General features: G+C 36.1%; 2 protein-coding genes across 20 annotated transcripts in view; one reads left to right on the plus strand and one right to left on the minus strand.

Annotated features, from left to right (window-relative positions):
• LOC139135682 (ELKS/Rab6-interacting/CAST family member 1-like) overlaps window positions 1-2577 on the minus strand; it is a 48991-nt gene extending 46414 nt beyond the window's left edge. For all 18 annotated transcript variants that reach the window (XM_070703302.1, XM_070703301.1, XM_070703295.1 and 15 more), the window contains exon 1: window positions 1633-2577. In XM_070703302.1, coding sequence (XP_070559403.1) covers window positions 1633-2385 — 753 coding nt within the window. In that variant the 5' untranslated portion in view covers window positions 2386-2577. The remainder of the gene's footprint in view (window positions 1-1632) is intronic.
• LOC139135685 (DNA repair protein RAD52 homolog) lies at window positions 116-17439 on the plus strand. 2 transcript variants are annotated; one of them, XM_070703308.1, is made up of 11 exons: window positions 116-628; window positions 4038-4139; window positions 7917-8010; window positions 8909-8976; window positions 11196-11314; window positions 11439-11514; window positions 12322-12629; window positions 12862-13019; window positions 13595-13780; window positions 14369-14662; window positions 15622-17439. In XM_070703308.1, the coding sequence occupies exons 1-11, from the start codon at window positions 581-583 to the stop codon at window positions 15660-15662; spliced, it is 1494 nt and encodes a 497-aa protein (XP_070559409.1). In that variant the 5' UTR covers window positions 116-580; the 3' UTR covers window positions 15663-17439. The 2 variants fall into 2 exon arrangements, with proteins under 2 accessions (XP_070559409.1, XP_070559410.1); XM_070703309.1 differs by lacking the exon at window positions 116-628 and adding an exon at window positions 2795-2951.
• The last annotated feature ends 813 nt before the right edge of the window (window positions 17440-18252 follow it).

Consider the following 18252-nt stretch of genomic DNA (forward strand, 5'->3'; position numbering starts at 1 on the left):
AGAGCAAATGTCAATAGTCATCGTGCTAAGGTCAAAGGTCACCACAGCAGCTGTAATTTAGATTTCCCAAATGCATACTTCAACAATGGAGTTTCCCCGTGTATTGTTCGCTATTTGATTTACTTCAAAGGTTACAAATAAAGGTGGTGATATATGAGCATTGTTTAACATTCCATGATGTATTGTAAACAGAGAGAGGGTGTTCCAGTTAACATCCTTATTGAGGTTATGGTCACATTTCTTATTAGTTTACACCAGTCTATTATTTGATTGACAGCTAGCGTACACACAATTAGTTTATAATACATGTCATCAACATATGAAGTTTACCATTTTCATCAAACGATACTTATTTGCAATGTTTATCAACATGAATATTTTAACTGAGTTCAATTTTTTGAACAGAATAGTCAGTTTGATTTGAAAGATTATGTGTCATGATATTCTTATCATGAACTAGATCAATGCAGATGCCTGCAGAAGGGCACTCAAATGATCAACGAGTTTAGATCAAAGACTGAGAATATGAACAACACAGACTGGAACAGATCAAGAGGAAGTACCAGAAGATACAACATCAATGAGTGAAGACAATGGTCTAACAATGTGTTGTTTGCATTTTCTACAGGTGTGCTTATATTGTCAGCCAGTGTCTACATACAATTATGGATATAATTATGGAGATAACTGAATAATAGATAGATTCTAACTAGGCTATTCATTACAGTTCTGTATGATGATCATAGAAACATCTTCACAAATATTAATTAAAAAGAAATCTAAAAATTTGTGGTCTTGCTGTAATTATAAGAAATCAGTCAGTATACCAATCAACATAAATAGAGTAATACCAGCCTGAACAAGGACATGAAGAAACTCAGAACTTTCCGGTTCATATTAATATGATGTGACATCCTGTCATTTTTCAAAAACAGGATTTTAGACGGAAAATTGGAAAATTGCAAAGAATTGCTGGCATAAATCTCAAATATTGACAGTGGTAGCTACATTCACTGCCTACCGGTTTTTATCTAGACATTCTTCACTTAATGAATAATAAAAGATAAAAATATTCATAAATTCATGGCCAAACAACCAATTAACTGGACCTGGCAGATTTTACAAACATTAGGTATACGTAATGTAAACACTGGAAATGAGCTGCCAGAGAAAAAATAAAATGAAGACAACGAAACAAAGAGACTGATATAACTTGCAATACTGGGGAACATCTCAGAGGATTGTAATATTTAATTACTTCATGTGCTACTGAATATTTCATGATACACATAGCATGTTCCTTGAACTTATGGTATCCACTCAGATCACTCGAAAAACTTCTAATATACTGAGGGTGTATGTCATGATGATGTAAGCGCTACTTTCAATCCTTTGGTTGGGTGTACCATACAATGTTGACGTATAAGGCAATATTATGTGAATGTGTGAATTGTTTTGTTGACTGTATGCATGTGTCACACAAGGCCACTGTATAGCTGTAGTCGCCAACACAGGAAGTAGCAGTTGGTGTTTCAATGGAATGTACACTACTGTTTATCGATGACCACAACAGATCGACAGACCCCCCAAAAAACAAAAGTTAAGACTTTTATAAAACTCTAAATGGATTACCTCGTTCTCTTCTCGAGCAAAGTTATTTTGTTCTGTTACGAGCACCAGTTTGCCGTTTTCCTCCTTTCGCAGAGCTCTTTCCTTTTTCAATTCTGGACTCCAAAAGGTTTTGATGCTGTTCATACTTGACTGGAGTTTACTTTCTTTTGCTTCGAGGTCTTTCTTATAATTGGCATTTTCTTTCTGCAATTCCGCCAATTGGGTTTGCAAATCCAGAATAACTGTGTCCCTGACGTGTCTGAGTTCACGAGATTGGGGTACGCTGGCATGGGATGACATGGTTGCTTCTGTCGTGTGAATATGTTCTGGAAGTTGTTTCCGGTATTCCTTTCCCGACCCGAGGCTGTTGGACCGACTGTGTGACGGTGTGTGTTGTGGAGACATGGGCATCATGTTTCCCGAGAGACCAAATGAGCTTTGTCGGGGTAGAGAGTGTGATTTTGTTGTTCCCGTGGAGCTGCTGTCACTGGCGGAGGCACTAGCAGGCAAGCCTTCTCCCATAAATTCAAGACTAGTGTTGTAAACGGCACTCAGTGACTGGACTTGTTCCATCGGAAGGTGACCGGAACTGGCCGACATACTCCCACTTACGGTCTGTGACCGATGTGGGGAACTTAAAAGTCTGGGAGAAGCGTGGGCAGGACTGCTGCGTTGCTGATGATGATACCCTCCTCCGATTGCAGTTGATTCCAATGACTGATACTGCTGCTGCCCATCTCTTTGAGGTCGCGGTGAACGACGCGGGCTGTACATTATTTCAGACCAATAAGTCACCGCCAAGGTGCTTATATACGATATCTACTCATCATAAAGTAAAAGTATCAATACCACAAAAACCAAACAATATTTTGGGGGAATTCTTCCGACATGTGTACTTGCGGATAGCGTACTTCACCGTGCCATTGTTTGAATTGAATGCATTAGTCGACGAATCATATTCAAAATGGCTTCGTGATTAATAATTCATGATAGTACGAGATATTCTAATTTCGTTCACAAACACTCAGAAAACTGTAAAATTGTGCCAAAATTCAACATATCTCCGAGAAAATAATTTAAGATTATGAAATAGTACACAAATTGTCGTTCACGAAGTCATCGTGACAAAAATCGTACGAAGTGATTTGATTGGTTTATAAACGGAAAGTGCGCAAAATTCAAATTGTTCGGATGTGCGCATTTAAAAGACATCGTGACGGCAAAGTGGATGACCTCTCAGAAATCTCTGGATATTTTTTGTGTTGATAGCCGTGTTAAAACGTTGGTGGAGTGACCGTGTTTGGAGTATGGCTAAAGCTCACACGACATGTTTCGGAAAGGTAAAAAGTGCACATGAACGCCTAAATGCAAATGAAAGCTACAGTTATATTGTTGTCACCAGGCAGTGGAGCTGTCCAGCGGAAGACTTCCGTTCTGTCTGCAGCAACGCCGAGATGGCATCATGTTTATTTCCACCGTTCAGAGAGCACACGATACCATTCACGCATAGCTAGGGTCTATGGTTATACTACTGTCTCTCCACAATTTTTGTGGAAGGGCATGGTTTTCATGTATTCTCAAACGCAGACCATCCGGGTACTTGCGGGGTTTTGCGTGATTTTCGCGTCTCAGCGCGGTGAAAACAAGTACAGTGGAATTTGATTGAGTATCCGGTTTGCCTTGGAGAGCTCGACAAGTCTGCATGCTGCTTATCATTACTAATTAGAAAAGTACATTTGCAACAAATTGAGTCTTTGGTGTTAGATTACAGCGCGCGGCGAACGTTTCCAGTACACATTGTTTTGTCTACAATCACGACAGTCGTTTCAGCATGCCACTCACAACAACATCACCAAAGTCAAAGATTTTTTTTTGCTGTTTATTTTAATTTCGGAACTTTATGAAGAAACAAAAGTAAATTCTTTTCAAAAACAAACTTACAACATTTTGTGGTCTGTGGAGTGACCCGTGGTGAACATCCATGTATGGGTCAGGGCTATATGAATTATTGATCAAAACAGTGGAAATACTTTGTTCAAATTTTGCAGTGAAACATTTGTTCAATATCAAAAGGCATGGAGAAGTTTTATGGTCAGGGCAAGTTTTCTTAAGTACAATGGGAGAGACATGTGCACCCACTGATCATCATTCATACACACATGGTGTAACCATTCAAACCATAAATTTACTGCAAGTGGTGAGAGTCAGTCTATAACTGAAGTCTCTCTGTATGTATACTCATTTGAAGTATCTCTTGTAATATATCAATCATCAAATTCATTGCATTGGTGCATTATAAATTAAGTCATGATGGGCACTTTCACTTTGTGTTTGCCATAAATTCACATCAGTAATAATCTACAGCATCCCTTGCATTGATCAAATTGTCCCAACGTTCTTCACTCCTTTGTTTTTGCTCAAAACAGAAGGAATTCAGTGATGAGGAACATAAAGCCATACAAGCTGCCCTCCGTCAAAGATTGGGACCTGAGTTCATAAGTCAACGAGTTGGTCCAGGAGGACAAAAGGTGATATATACTGTAAAATGCAATAGATTTCACACATTGCATGTAGTTGTGTGTCATTTTGTTGAAAGACTTGAATGATGTCATTACAAAATGCTGAGGGCATGTTGGTATAGCAATGAGAGTCATCAAGGTGTGATTAGAAACCAATCAGTGAGGAAAATTATGAGTATGACTTGGCTTAACTTTTTTCCGGCCAAGTTCATATTTCACCATCAGGTCAAGTTTGTTTAAACTAGTGAAGCACACTATCCCATTTGGTGCATTCTAACAGAAACATGAACATTTGGAGGCACCTGAAATTACAGATACTGTAAACATGACTTTTGTGGAGTAATTACATAAAGCTGTTGGAATAGACCAAGTCAAATGAGTGGGAATAAGCATGGTTTTGGCTCAATATCACTTTTCACTGAGTTGGCTGATAGGGAAGTGATACTGTCTGGCAGGGAAAGGGTTATAACTTAATGTGCATAATAGAAAAGAAGCAGAAACTACCAACATAGTACAGAGCATGGTGAACTTCCGCTTGAGAAAAGCAAGGGAAAAGTAATTTGTAAATAGTCATGTGTATGCAGTTAAAATCAAGGATATGGTGATTGTTTCACCAGGTGTAGTATATTTTTGCCTGAGTGTCTCATTATTCTTTGAGATGGAGTGAAGGACAATGTGCCTCCAATCATCAGGTAATGCAAGAGGGACAAATGTTGTTACAGATCTACAAGAATTGCAGGGGTTCACCTTGTCTTATTTCTGCCATGTTGTATCTAGAATGATGAACGAGTAACAAATGAAAAATTTGGAGACGTACAATTGTAAAATATAAATACTATATGTAATGCATAAATATTACCTGTAATACCATAAATGTATTGAATTCTTCGTCTATGATACACCAACACAATTGTATTGGGTAAAATGTGCTGGTCACACTGACTGATAGTATACCTTGTCTACAAATGATTCATGAATGTATTACTTTATTTCTTATCAAAGCCCAGGCTTTTCCCCAATACAAGAGTCCAGGATTCACCACTCTGATTCATGAAACCACATAATCTACTACCTTTATTGTTCAGTGCCAAGAATATGCACTACCATAGAAAGTATGTCAATGGTACAATCCTAAGGAAAAGCTTGAAAACATTTTAATCTGGTATCAGGCGAAAGACAGAATGATCATTCTAATACATGGATATCGGATATTATATCATACCAGTATATTGATGGTGCAAATACAGTGATCTGATTGGTCGGGACGCGAAAAGAACCGTGGTATATTGGCGATATACCACGGCTGGCATACGCGCGAGCTCTCAGCTTGAGCAAAATCCATTTTTGACGTTCCATGCCAGAATTTCAATGTACTGTTATGATGTAATAGCAATAAATCACACCCAGCGAGGGTATAACACTTGATTTTGACCAGTTCACTCCATATATGCACTCACTATAGCTCGTGCATATACATGTCGTGAACTGGTCAAAATCTCGTGGTATACCATCGCTGGGTGTGCTTTATTGCTTAAATATTATCTTCTTACTAGGTCTTTTTGAACCCTGTATGATATGAATGTTACATGCAATTTATGTATATGTCCAGCCATACAGCAAAACATTTTCATCATGTGACTGGAAGACAGTGCTTAAGTGTGGCATAGATATTTTTATGGAAACTCTGTAGTCACAGTACATATGTAGGACTGTGCATACAATCTTGTAAAGCTTTTACTATAAATACCTGTATGAGCAACGTGCAAATGACAGAGGGAGACAGAATTTGAACACTCTCAAAGAATTACGAAAAAAGCAACAACATTTAATAAGGTTGTGGTTCATTCTTTAAATATAGTAGACTTCTAATGGACTGTGATTACACAGTTTATGAAATCCTTATTCTGAGAGAAATTTTGAAGGCAAATCCCAACCCATTATATTTTTTTATTTTCTTCATTTTTCAAGCAGATGACACACCAGACTTGCTCTCATTGCTATGTCCATGTGGGGAGACAGCTAAATGTACCTGATCATGCCACTCTTAATTCTAAATATAAAATTGATAGTTAACTCCAATTTCACATGGAGGGAAATATTGTTTGCTGGTGGCATAGAAATAATGAGGATAATAATTGATCCAAGAAGCACAAATGACTCGTGGTAACATTATGTCAGTCATTCTTTTCATCATCCAGAAAATCTACCATCAAAGTATTAACCCCCACTAGACTTTAATTTTGCAAATTCAATGGATTAAAGAAAGATGCAAAATTAAACTACAGGGAATATTACAAATGACAATAGAACATATTCTGTTACTCATAATCCAGACATCTAATCAAATGAGTCTGCTCTATGTTAGTATGAAATTAAATTCAAGTGAGCTTTGATGCCCTTTTTCCCTCAGATGAGAAAAAGTAGGATTTCTGTAGAATTTCATTTCTTTGATGAGGGGAAATTGACTTGATCTCCTATTGAGTGTTTCTGCTTACAATTCACTTGGTTTTCTAAGGCCGTTTTTGATAGAGTGGGGAAACAAAATTAGTAATTTTCAAACAGAGAAAGAAAATGAAAGTGTTGATGCACCATGTACTTATGTTAATATTCAAGTGAGCTTTGATGCCCTTTTTCCCTCAGATGAGAAATCATCTGCATTGTTAAATTTATGTCTTTTCATATTCCCATTTAGCTGATTAATATCAGATCTTGGCCAGGCGGATCTATTGTATTCTGAGGAAGTGATCTAATGTTTCAGACAATCCGCATGTACAAGCCCATCAATCAACACAATATCACAATGGTGAAATCTTTACATCTATTCAGGCAAGCTGAATGCATAATTATCGTGTCATCTGAATGATTGATACGGAGCTTCCGTTCCATCTGTAGCAACCTGCAAGCCATAAAGCAACAAGACACTTCAGCAAAATAGTGGTGATCATTTGTATCTGCTTCTCTAATGACAGCAGAGAAAAATTTTTCTTTGTACAGCTGTCTTGATACAGTTGATACTTCAAAAGCCTGCAATATTGCAGAGAAATATCAAATATATACCGGTAAATGGCAAATGTATTTTTGATTGATAAAAAAATTCAAAGTTGATAAATTATTTATTTGTAAATTGTGAAGTAGTATTTCTTTTTTGGGAGGCCTATAGAAAAGCAGTATTATCTTTTATGTTGCCTGGCAATGACCAGGCAATGACCTTTATTATACTGTTCATAGACACATTTAGTGTACATCATAACTACATGTAATTTTAATGACTGTTGTTCAGTAGATTAAAAACAACTACCAGAGACCATTCATTGCCACTTGTATATTGAAAACCTTTTTACGCCTGAATTTCTAGTAACATACCTGAATTACCCCTATACATACCGGGTATACAGATTCAGACTTGAAAAGGCTAAGGTAATCACGCTAGGAGAGTGTAAAGGTTACTGGGGTTCCCAAACCATTGATCAATGCAATACCTTAACCTTTTGCTAAAAAAACACTGGTACATACATGTAATATGATCATAAGGTTCTGTACAATGGTAAAATAGCCTTTCACCATCTGTTAGATAATGTCAATACTTCCTATTTCTGATAAAAAACGCCCAGGTGATGTTGCATACTGTCTTCTATAGGCCTATCTGCCAGTAATGAACATTTTCAGGACTTCCAAATCACAGGAAGTGAAACTAATTGCATGTAAATAATGATGCTCGTATTCATTATGAGGCTAATTCTCTGACAGCAAGTGAATTATTTGTTATATACTTTCAATTCCTCTCAGTTGGCGTACATAGAGGGTTGGAGAATAGTACAACTTGCAAATGAGACTTTTGGATTCAATGGCTGGTCTCACTCTATCACTCATCAGAATATTGGTAAGTTTGAAGAGCTCTCAATGTCAAGCCTTTTTATTGTAGAGCTTTCTCAGAGATCTTGTGAAACCTCATTATATCAATGGTACAGTTACATACACAATATATAGCATTGGAGGCGAAAAAAAAAACATTCAAATTTTCTGTTATAATGATGTAGGATTATACAAGTAGCTCTATTCTGTGTATCAACTACAGCAGCTGCATTTTGGTCTAGTCCTATAACTTGTGTGCATACTCTGTTTTTCAGTTTGTGTAAACTACCCTGTAAAGTACGAGTTGTGTATTGTAATGAATATATATCTGCCTGGAAATAAGTTAGTGTTTAAGTCAACAATGACTGATATGTGTCAGACACACATATTAATGTGCCTACTAAGTGTTTCAAGATGCTTTAGGTAATTGTCCAAGATACCATAGTTGATACTTTGACAAATATTCTGAAAGCCCTTGCAAAACTTTCATTTTACTGGAATGATCAAAATGACAGGGTAAGCTGTTGTATGCTGCTAAAAACGCTTCCTTGACATAAAGGAAGCTCAATTTCTACCATGTAATTATCTGTCTCCTGATAAGTTAATTTTAAACATTGCTGACTCATATATCGTATGCATAATATTTTCAAATCTTTAAATGCAGTCAACTTGCAAAATTCATGGCTACCAATCAAAACTGTTTATTGGTATCTTGTACTGCAGCTTTGTTTCTTAAAATTAATATTTAGAGTATGCTTGCAAGTCACTGCAGAGACCAATGCAGTATATTCGACAATCTCCCCACTTCTTGACACGCAAATTCCAAAAATATCGAAGAAATTCCATAATTTGCCTGTATTTCATATCACAAGGCTATTTCCTAACTTGTCCCTTGCCTTGCTTTCTCTTGCCTATTTCTCTTGCAGACTTTGTTGATCAAATTGGACCCAAGTATTATGTTGGTGTCAGTGCAATTGTTCGTGTGCAGCTTAAGGTAAGGTCAATGTTCAAGTTCAATAAACCATTGTCAAAAAAGTTAAAGAAAAAAGACATCAAAAATGATATGCAGTAGCTTTAATAATAGATATATTGAAAGAAGACAATTTAATAAATATATTACAGGATGAAGAATATCACAGCCTCCATCGAATCCCATATAATCATAAAATAATCTATGTTGAAAAAGGGAGGATAGAGAGAGAGCTTGGGGTAAATTTGAGTTTTGTCTACCATTTTGCTGTCCTTAATATATGATAAAATCAAACTCAGATGCTTACGTTAGATGTTTAATGCTTGAGGCAAGCAATCTGCAGAACAGAAGATGATAATGTCAAATACAGATCAATATTCCATTTTGCTTTGAGATGAGAAAAATATCAAGAGGTGTCAGACTTTGTTTTTCCCACAGAAAATCAATGTGCTTGCTCAGCAATTTACACTTTTTGCTTTGTTCCTTTGTAATGTTTCTGAACATTGCCAGCAACAACAGTTTGATAACCAAAAATTTAAGGTTTACCTTTTCCGCTGTTTTTTATTACCAAGAAATACATTATTATCTCAATTGGAACTCATTACGCGAACCGTGTTCAAACCCAGGGCAATTTTATTCTCCAAAATACTGGTATTCTTGTGCATTTTGTATCTCTGTATTCCCTTTACATCCAATGTTGTCTTTTTTATCTCACAACTGAAGGCAATGTGTGCTTTTTTTATCAAACTAAGCCAAAAATATACCGACAATTAATTAAAAAAAACTAATCTTGAGTATCCCATTATAAAGATTCTGAAGATTCAGTTCACATGGCATATAAAATTACTAGGGCATCCTTAACTTAAAGACAAATTCAGATAATTTACAGACATATTCATGTATGTTGTGTCACGGCATATGTGTATAACAAAGGCTAAATGTCAAGCTATAATTGGACAATGACAGGAAACCAACAAGGTCTTCATCATGCCATCGTCTGGCCAACCTCGTGTATTTCTGTGATATCCATGGCCAACATCCTCTCCTTTCATACCATTGAAACCACTGTAGTGAAAAGACATTTCTACACATTATTTTATTGCAATTATGAGTATGGAATACTCCACTTAAATCTCATGTGTTTACCTAAGAATAGGGTAAACTTAATAACTTAAATGTATTGTTTGGTTATCATTTACATGTATTGTGTGATTGTCTCTTTTAAGGAAGTAGGCACCTGGAAAGTGAAAGACTTAAACTTTGCTCAAACTTTCCTTCAGGAAACTGTCAACCATTCTCTTACCAAATCAAGAATAAAAACCAAGGATCACCATTTGGCACTAGAAAAAAAATTACCTAAAACTATGATTCAAAATGATTGCCATCCTTGCCCCTGGAACAACCAAGTATAGAAATGTGAATCTTTCGTGTGACACAAAGTCTTTTTTGGTGATATGATCAGCTTGTCATATATTCTCATGCAATTGAGCACAACATGAAAGCAACTATCTAATTTATTAATTTATTCAATAACTAATGGTGACCAATTAATCAGATGACCTGAAATAGTTGCAAACTCTAGGCAAGCCATATTCCAATTTGTTAACTGGGCTGCCTTTAATTATGGTGGCGAGACCATGCTTTAATGAGTCCTTGGGGTGTAGAAAGTGGCACTTTTAAATTAAAAAACATAATCTAATCTAAAACATGATGTTGAACAGTCTCTGGTGTCAGTATACCGCAGTAAAACAGATTCATGCCAGTTGATTTAGATTGACAAAGTTAACTTGACAGTTATTTGACCCTCCGTGCCAAAGACATGGTACCTATCAAATTAAGAACACTCAAACAAGAATTTATCTAAACAAATATTCAAACCATCCTCATATTTAAAGAGTATTTTTTGTATCAATGTTCAATGAATTCAACTCCAGATAACAGTTTCAGTAATCAAGGTTTCCAGTCTTGCATTCTGAGTTCATTTATATTGGTTTGATCCTCTTTCTCTGAAATCAAAAGACCAAGAAATCTCAGATTGTCCATTTTTCCTAGCTCTTTTATCTGTGGACAGATAATATCTGTTGGAATTTTGGTTTGGGCTGGTACTCTGTGTCAAAAGGCTGAAATTTCTGACTGTGGCATCTCACTTTAGTTCTCATTTACCAAATTCATTTCTATTTGTAAGTCTGTCTTGATTATCGTTATTAATATGATATCCATTGAAATTGATTTCAACATTTTAGGATGGGATGCACCATGAAGACATTGGCTATGGAGTTAGTGAAGGATTAAAATCAAAAGCCTTGTCAATAGAGAAGGCCAGGAAAGAAGCTGTCACAGATGGCCTCAAGAGGGCGCTCAAGTAAGCATATGTCTGAATTTTTTGTGCATGCAGCTGTGAAGGTCTTCCTCCTTTTGTTCAGTTATCTGTATTTTATCATGAGAAGTTGCTCATCATCTCTGCAAACTATTTATTGTCTTTTCAGGAGTTTTGGTCATGGTTTAGGAAACTGTCTTGGAGACAAAAATTATCTGAAGTGTATAGGAAGAGCACCAAAATCAGTAAGTTGTCACATAGTTGCCATTTCTGAAGAAAATAAGAAACATCAACATCACATATTTTATCATCCTTTCAGAAAGTTAAACCGCAACATTTTTCCAAAGAATTGCAACCAGAATAAACATCTGGAAAAAGACAAAGAGGTAAGGGAGAAAACAACACTGACAAATAAGGAAATTTAGGAAATACAAAATAAAATGAGAAAAGATCAACAAGAAGATTGTTGAACAAAAGTAAAAACTTTGCATTCCTATTTAAGGACATCTTCCACAGGTGTTTCATCATGTGTCAGTGCTATAATACTTTCAACATTTGTCATTGTGTTGTGAAGACAGTTTTTCACGAGAACAACTAAGTGTTCTCCATGGAAACATTTTTGCCTCGAATCTGTGACCAAAGATGTCTGACATCATGGAAGATTAATAATTACTTCAATGTATGCCAGACTTTTAATCATTACTTGTTTCCTTCATGTTGGACTGTTCATCTTATCTACCTCTCAACAATTTGGCATTCAAGCTATAACATGTAAATATTTAATAATAGTAAAGTAAACTTGTATTTGATATTTAATGGTAAAACCAACAGTCTGGGAGCCAAGATTTTCATTGAGTTGTTTGTCACTTCTGAGACCCACATGGATACATAGCATTTAAAATGCACTTTTATGATGAGGTGATATCAAAGGAATAACAGCCTTAAAAGAGATAACAGGCATTGAAGGCAAAAAAAGTGGGATAATTATTTATATGTATTGACATCTTCACTTGAGTTTAGAATTTCAACGTTTATAATTCCTTTAAATCCAGTCTCAGCCATCCTATGATGTCAGTGAGATGAAACGCCACGACACTGATGAAGTTGTTGAACAAGCCAGATACACAAAACCCAAGGAACCATCTGATTCTCACCTTCAACCGATGGACACTCCTAAAGAACCACACAAGGCTCCAGCCCATCCAATCAGCACTCCCAGGGAATCACCTGGGCCACCCTTGCGGCCAATCATCACTCCAAGAGAACCATCTGGGCCACCACTTCAACCAATCAACATCCCCAACAACTGCAATACAGCTACATCTTCCCAGAATGATCCTGGATCATCAAAAGAAGCAAGGTAATATTTTGTGAAACTGATGTCACATAGAAAATTGATCATATATATCTTTTTACTTCTCTGTGACGTGATATATTATAGTTTCTGTTCAATGTTTCAGTACTTTTGTCTCGACCATCATATAATCTACAACACCAGTTACATCTGAAATTTTACACTATCAGATATTTGGCAGTGTGGTAGTTCAGTATCATGAAACTTTACTAAAATGTTTTCCTTTCTTTGAGTTCAGTCCCCAGCAGCCGCCAGGCAAAGTTCCAACACCAGAGGAAATACTCCTTCAGAGGAAGCTGAGACAGCAACAAAAACAGCAGGAATTCAGAGAGAACTTGAAAAAACGACAGCAACAGCAACAACAACAAAGTACAGCAGATGAACTGCCACCCTTTGGTGAGTGAGATGGTTATCAACCATTCGATGCAAATACCATAATTACTTTTGGTCTGTCACTGTGTGACTGTATCTGCCAATTCTTTTCATTTCCATGTTCTACATTGTCACCATTGTTTCCGGTGGCCAGAATAGAATCCAGGAATGGGGAAACGGGGACAGTGGATGGTGTAGTCTTCCCCAAGACAATGCCATACAGTACAAAATTCTCACATGTACTGTAGTAAACAAAACACAACTTAGGCCTTAAGAATTGTCAGAGAAACACCAAACTTCTGTTGACTCCATTTTCAGTTTTATGTTTAATTATGGATTCAAATTGTTTCCGAATGGAGAAAGTCCGCCATTTGCAGGTTCTGTTGACGATCATCGTTCAATACACATCATTTGTGAAATGAACCACTACAAAATTCAGCTTGACATATTTTTCTAAAATTTGGAAAAAATTTTGCTTACTTTTTGTCATGTGTCCCAAGTTAAATTATTCATTTTCTCTAATTCCCCCGTATTGTAAAGTGATATTCGTAGCGTTGTCTTACATTTATATCCATACCAAATGCCTTTCTTTCTTGTAGATAAATTGTCACCCCTAGCGACATCAACTCCTCTTGACCTGCCTGCAAGGACCACCGGCGTACAGAAACCAATGCTACCTCCACAAACAACGGCTGTGACCATGGAAACCAAATTAAATCAGGAGGATGAAGTGCTGCTTGATGCTGTACTTGACACTCCATTGGAAGACATACTCATGGGTGAAGGTGGGTCAGATTTGTCTACTTTCCAAATTTAGCATCTGAATAAAAGGTGTAGATGACTGGTGTGGATGACTGAAACAGGAACTTCTACTGGACAGTGGCACAAACAGAATGTACATAAATAAACTATCATATTTCTATTCTTGTGTATGGCTGTATATCCTACACTTGAACCGCCATTATTTCATTCTTTTGCGTCCTGTATTCACAGAGTACTGCAGTATCCAGTGCTCATGAGTATATTTCAGAGTAGGCCTAATCTGAGAAGTGCATTATATCTTTCCCACATCAAACTTGATAGTTTCTCCCTTCCATTGATGTACAAGTGTTCTCTTTGACTTAAGAATTGACACAGGACTGATTCAAAGATGTTCTGAAAAATTCTTAAATTGACCGAAAGAGCTCAATAAGCACATAAGCTACAGAGTATACCAAACCACACAGATTATCCAGCAATTAGTAATGGCATTGCTCTAAGACATCCAATACATAGATGTAAATTGGTTTGAACTTTTCCACATGATTATATGACTGAGTATTACAAAAACAATTTTTGAAATCTCTGACAAATTTTCTACACGATGATATTAGATGATCCTGCATTTTGGGCATCTCAAATGGCCAAGGATGACATCTGTGAAACGAAAGCTACAGACATGAAAACTGACACGCCAAATCAAAACCATTGCCCAGCCATTGCCTTCGTCAGCCATAGTGCAGTAGACAAAGAAAACCAATCCAAAACTCTGAGGAAGTCATCAACAAACTCCAGCAATGGCAGAATCAATGAACATTTCCCAAATGTGAAAACAAACTCCTACAATACAAGACAGAAGAGTGGGTACATCACAGGCAGAGGTTTAGCATGTGATAGGTCAAACACTGGTAAGTACATGTATGTGCATTGTGAACACACAGGGTATTGCAAACAATGTGCCTCTAGAAGCTATGAGAAAGTCATGTATCTCCCCTTCTGCTTCCATGACAAGTTTTACCTGTGTCATGTGTTTGCCCATAACTTGATCCTCACTATCTCTTTATAGTACTTCAAAGAAAACAGTCCATATCTGTTAATTACCCTCCCTAATCCCCTTCATTAATTTGTTCTACTGGACAGGGAGGCTTATGGTCCTGATCTAATAACTTGTTACCAGCTCATAGGGTAAAAGACAAAGTCTGTCTTTTATGAGCTGCTAATTAGTCTTGTATGATGATACATAATAAAACGTTTATTGCAATAATGCATGACATTTATGTACCATAACTTCTGGACAAATATTGTTTGCAATACCCTGTAGACGGCTGTAGTTTAACTCACAATAAAAATTTTCACACAAGTGTAAGAATTGTCAAAAGTTTCGTATTAATACTTTTAACTCAATTTTACAAAGTTTGAAAACAGCTCAGAATGTATGTAGGGTATCCCCATTGTATGTAAATGAAATATTTACCTAGTTCCATAATTTTACATATCCCTTCCTATAAATGCATCAGACCTGCATGAGAAGCACAGTGTTTATTATAGAAGTATGATATTCAACTGTAACACATGAATTTTCTTTCCAATGTCATTTCATGACTGTATTTGTGTGTGTCAGTGGTTTGCTAAAAATCAAAAGGACCTTCACTATTAATCTGCCCCTAATATTTTATCACAGTCAGCTTGTATTGGATAAGATCCACATATTAAACTGGTCAAATCTTTCACATCATTGGTTGAGTCAAGTGCTTTTACTTTTGATATACAGGCCTGTCATAATCATTACTAGTTTAGGAAATCAGAAAACAGTATCACAGAAATGAATTCTGATTACATTTTTATTGTTTTTTTCATTTTCTTTCAGAACCTTGCATTGCAAAGAGGAGGAAAATGGATTCATTGTGACCTTTCAATTTTCTGTCAGATGACACTGCCATTTATCTCCATCCATCCACATTGTAGCCATGATGGAATAAATTGTGTCCCTCAGACACATGCTTTTCACTAGACCTTTGCACACAAAATATAAATTTATTGTTTATTAAAGGAGTGTTTTACATTAAAAGAATTGCCCAGAGTATACTTTTAATATATCCAGTGATTCCCTGCTCATTTTAACCATTCGACCAACAAGTTTTGGAGAAACTCTATTGTTTTTCATGATAAAGATTTATACTTTTTCACAAATATGCACTATTAAGGTAGTATGCACCTCAAAAGTGAAAGACTTAAATGTTTGCTCAAACTTTCCAGAAAGAAACTTTCAACCATTCTCTTACCAAATCAACATTAAAAAATAGGGGGTCACCATGCAAAGTTCGGAACAAGCGAAACAAATTTCCCAACATTTTACGATTTCTGAAATTCAAAATGGCTGCCATTCCTGCGTTAACTCTAGGGGGGAAAATTGAAATTTGGATATTTGAAATATTAAGCCTGTAAAAGTTTTTCTTTCTCCAAGAGCTTTAAATGAGCCCCTACAAGTGGTAGATCAGAAAATAATTGTAGAAATTTGAGAGTCTGACTATCTGTACTAAGTGCATTCTACCTTAAACAGATGTTCAGAGAACTGTGTAAAGCAAAAATGATGTATTAAATACTTATAGCTAAATCACCTGGCTGCAGAATTTTGGTGTCACCCGTATATCAGAAATAATCTCGCATTGGCAAAAGTTTCAATCAAAAGATGGTGATTCTTTTCAAAAAATGTTTACAAACTTGTCTGAGGATTTCATGAACATGTGTAAATGAGTGAATGATCAGTCATCAGAGTGATACATCTTGAACTGGTTGGGCATGAACAAGAAAATAAAACACTGGGACCATACCAAGCCATTTTACAATGGAACATAATTCAAATTACTGATTAACATTCTATGAAGACAAACAGATTGCTTAAGTGAGAAAGGTTGGATACACTACTCTACGGGTGCCTCGGGGCAGGACGTGTACATAACTGACTCACTGATTGAACGGATGTAAATCCGCAAAGAAAAATAGTTGCATATCCAAATGTATATATGTTATTTCTGCAAGTCTGTGCTGAAGTGCAATGACTAACAAGTCAACCTTATTTCAATGACAAACACAAGAACAAACTTCCTATCTAATGAACTCTGTTAAATCTCCCCACTCATTCATTCATATCACACAATTGAATCTGAGCCCAATTTTTTGGATGAAATATCCTGATACATGTATATATTTACTCCTTTTAATTTAATGTTACTCTTGTTTTTTTGTTTTGTGCTGGTGATACTTTGACCCTTTTCACAACAGTTTTTTGAAACATTTGTCAGTCTCTGTTCAATTTTAACTCTATGATGTGCTTCATTTTATTGTATCTTTATGATTTTTTTTATTTGATGCATGAAAACCAATTTATGGATCCATAGCTCAGGGCAACTATATTTGAATTGAACCTCAAATTTGATGCTGTTTTTGTAAGTACCCAAGGACTTTGTCTATGGGCACTTATGGATTGGACTTGATCTGTCCATCCTCTGCTGCTCATGACTGTGACAAGCCTGGACCGATTTCATTCAAACTTGCATACCTGGTACAAGGACAATGTGCTATAACATTCATATACACTTCAATTTTGTTGAGATTTTATCTTGTTCAGATCCATTATGCAGACATTTCTGAACAAATCTCATAATAAAGTTGGTACATTTAGAGTGTACAATGACGTATACACATGCTTGTCAATTTCATTCCATTCAGACATGTACAGTAACTTATTGCACTATTTTTCATTTGCATATCAACGTGTGTGGCGATCCAATCCAATATGGCTGTGAGGGGCCATTTTGTTAGCTACTATAGACTATAGTCTATAGAAGCTATTGGGATGGGTATCCGTCCGGCGTCCGGCGTCAGTCTGTATGTATGTATTATGTATGTATGTATGTATGTATGTATGTATGTATGTATGTCCGTTTGTGAGGCGTCCGTCCACTCAAATATCTTGAGAACCGCAGTACTTACTGATTTGATATTTGTTGCGTAGATGAAAAATATGATTTGAGAAACTGTTTTTTTTAATTTTTTGATATTGTTGAAAATAGGCAAATTAATGCCAAAAAAGGTGTTTTTGGTAAAAATCTTCTTCTTCATAACCGCTGGTCAGACAGCTTTGTTATTTGGTATACAGGTCCCTAGGGATAACCCAACTTAGATTTGTTCAAATTGTGATGAAATATGCAAATGTGTATTTTTAAGGAATTTTTTTGTCATTTTTGGTCAAATTTGACTTACATTGTATGTAATTCTTGTACTGTATAAACCCTATCAATTCACCCAGAAAAAAATAATTAATATGATTTTAAATAATTGAATTAATTAGGAAATCATCAAAGCCAAAATAATTTTAGTGTGGAGTTATCAGAAAGTTCAACTTTTTTTGACAGTTCATAGTGAAATGCTTACCATCTTGGAGGATTAAAACATGTAAAGGCAACTTTCCTGAATCCCAACTTTGATGTATTCTGAA

Source organism: Ptychodera flava, chromosome 6, assembly GCF_041260155.1.
Source record: "Ptychodera flava strain L36383 chromosome 6, AS_Pfla_20210202, whole genome shotgun sequence".
In the NCBI taxonomy this organism is placed as follows: domain Eukaryota; kingdom Metazoa; phylum Hemichordata; class Enteropneusta; family Ptychoderidae; genus Ptychodera; species Ptychodera flava.

Excerpts from the sequence above, each read along its gene's own strand:
- LOC139135685 (XM_070703308.1), top strand. The coding sequence starts at position 581 with ATGAGTGAAGACAATGGTCTAACAATGTGTTGTTTGCATTTTCTACAG. Across the intron at positions 8,977-11,195 it reads TTGTTCGTGTGCAGCTTAAG|GATGGGATGCACCATGAAGA; the intron begins GTAAGGTCAATG and ends TCAACATTTTAG. Across the intron at positions 11,515-12,321 it reads TAGGAAGAGCACCAAAATCA|TCTCAGCCATCCTATGATGT; the intron begins GTAAGTTGTCAC and ends CTTTAAATCCAG.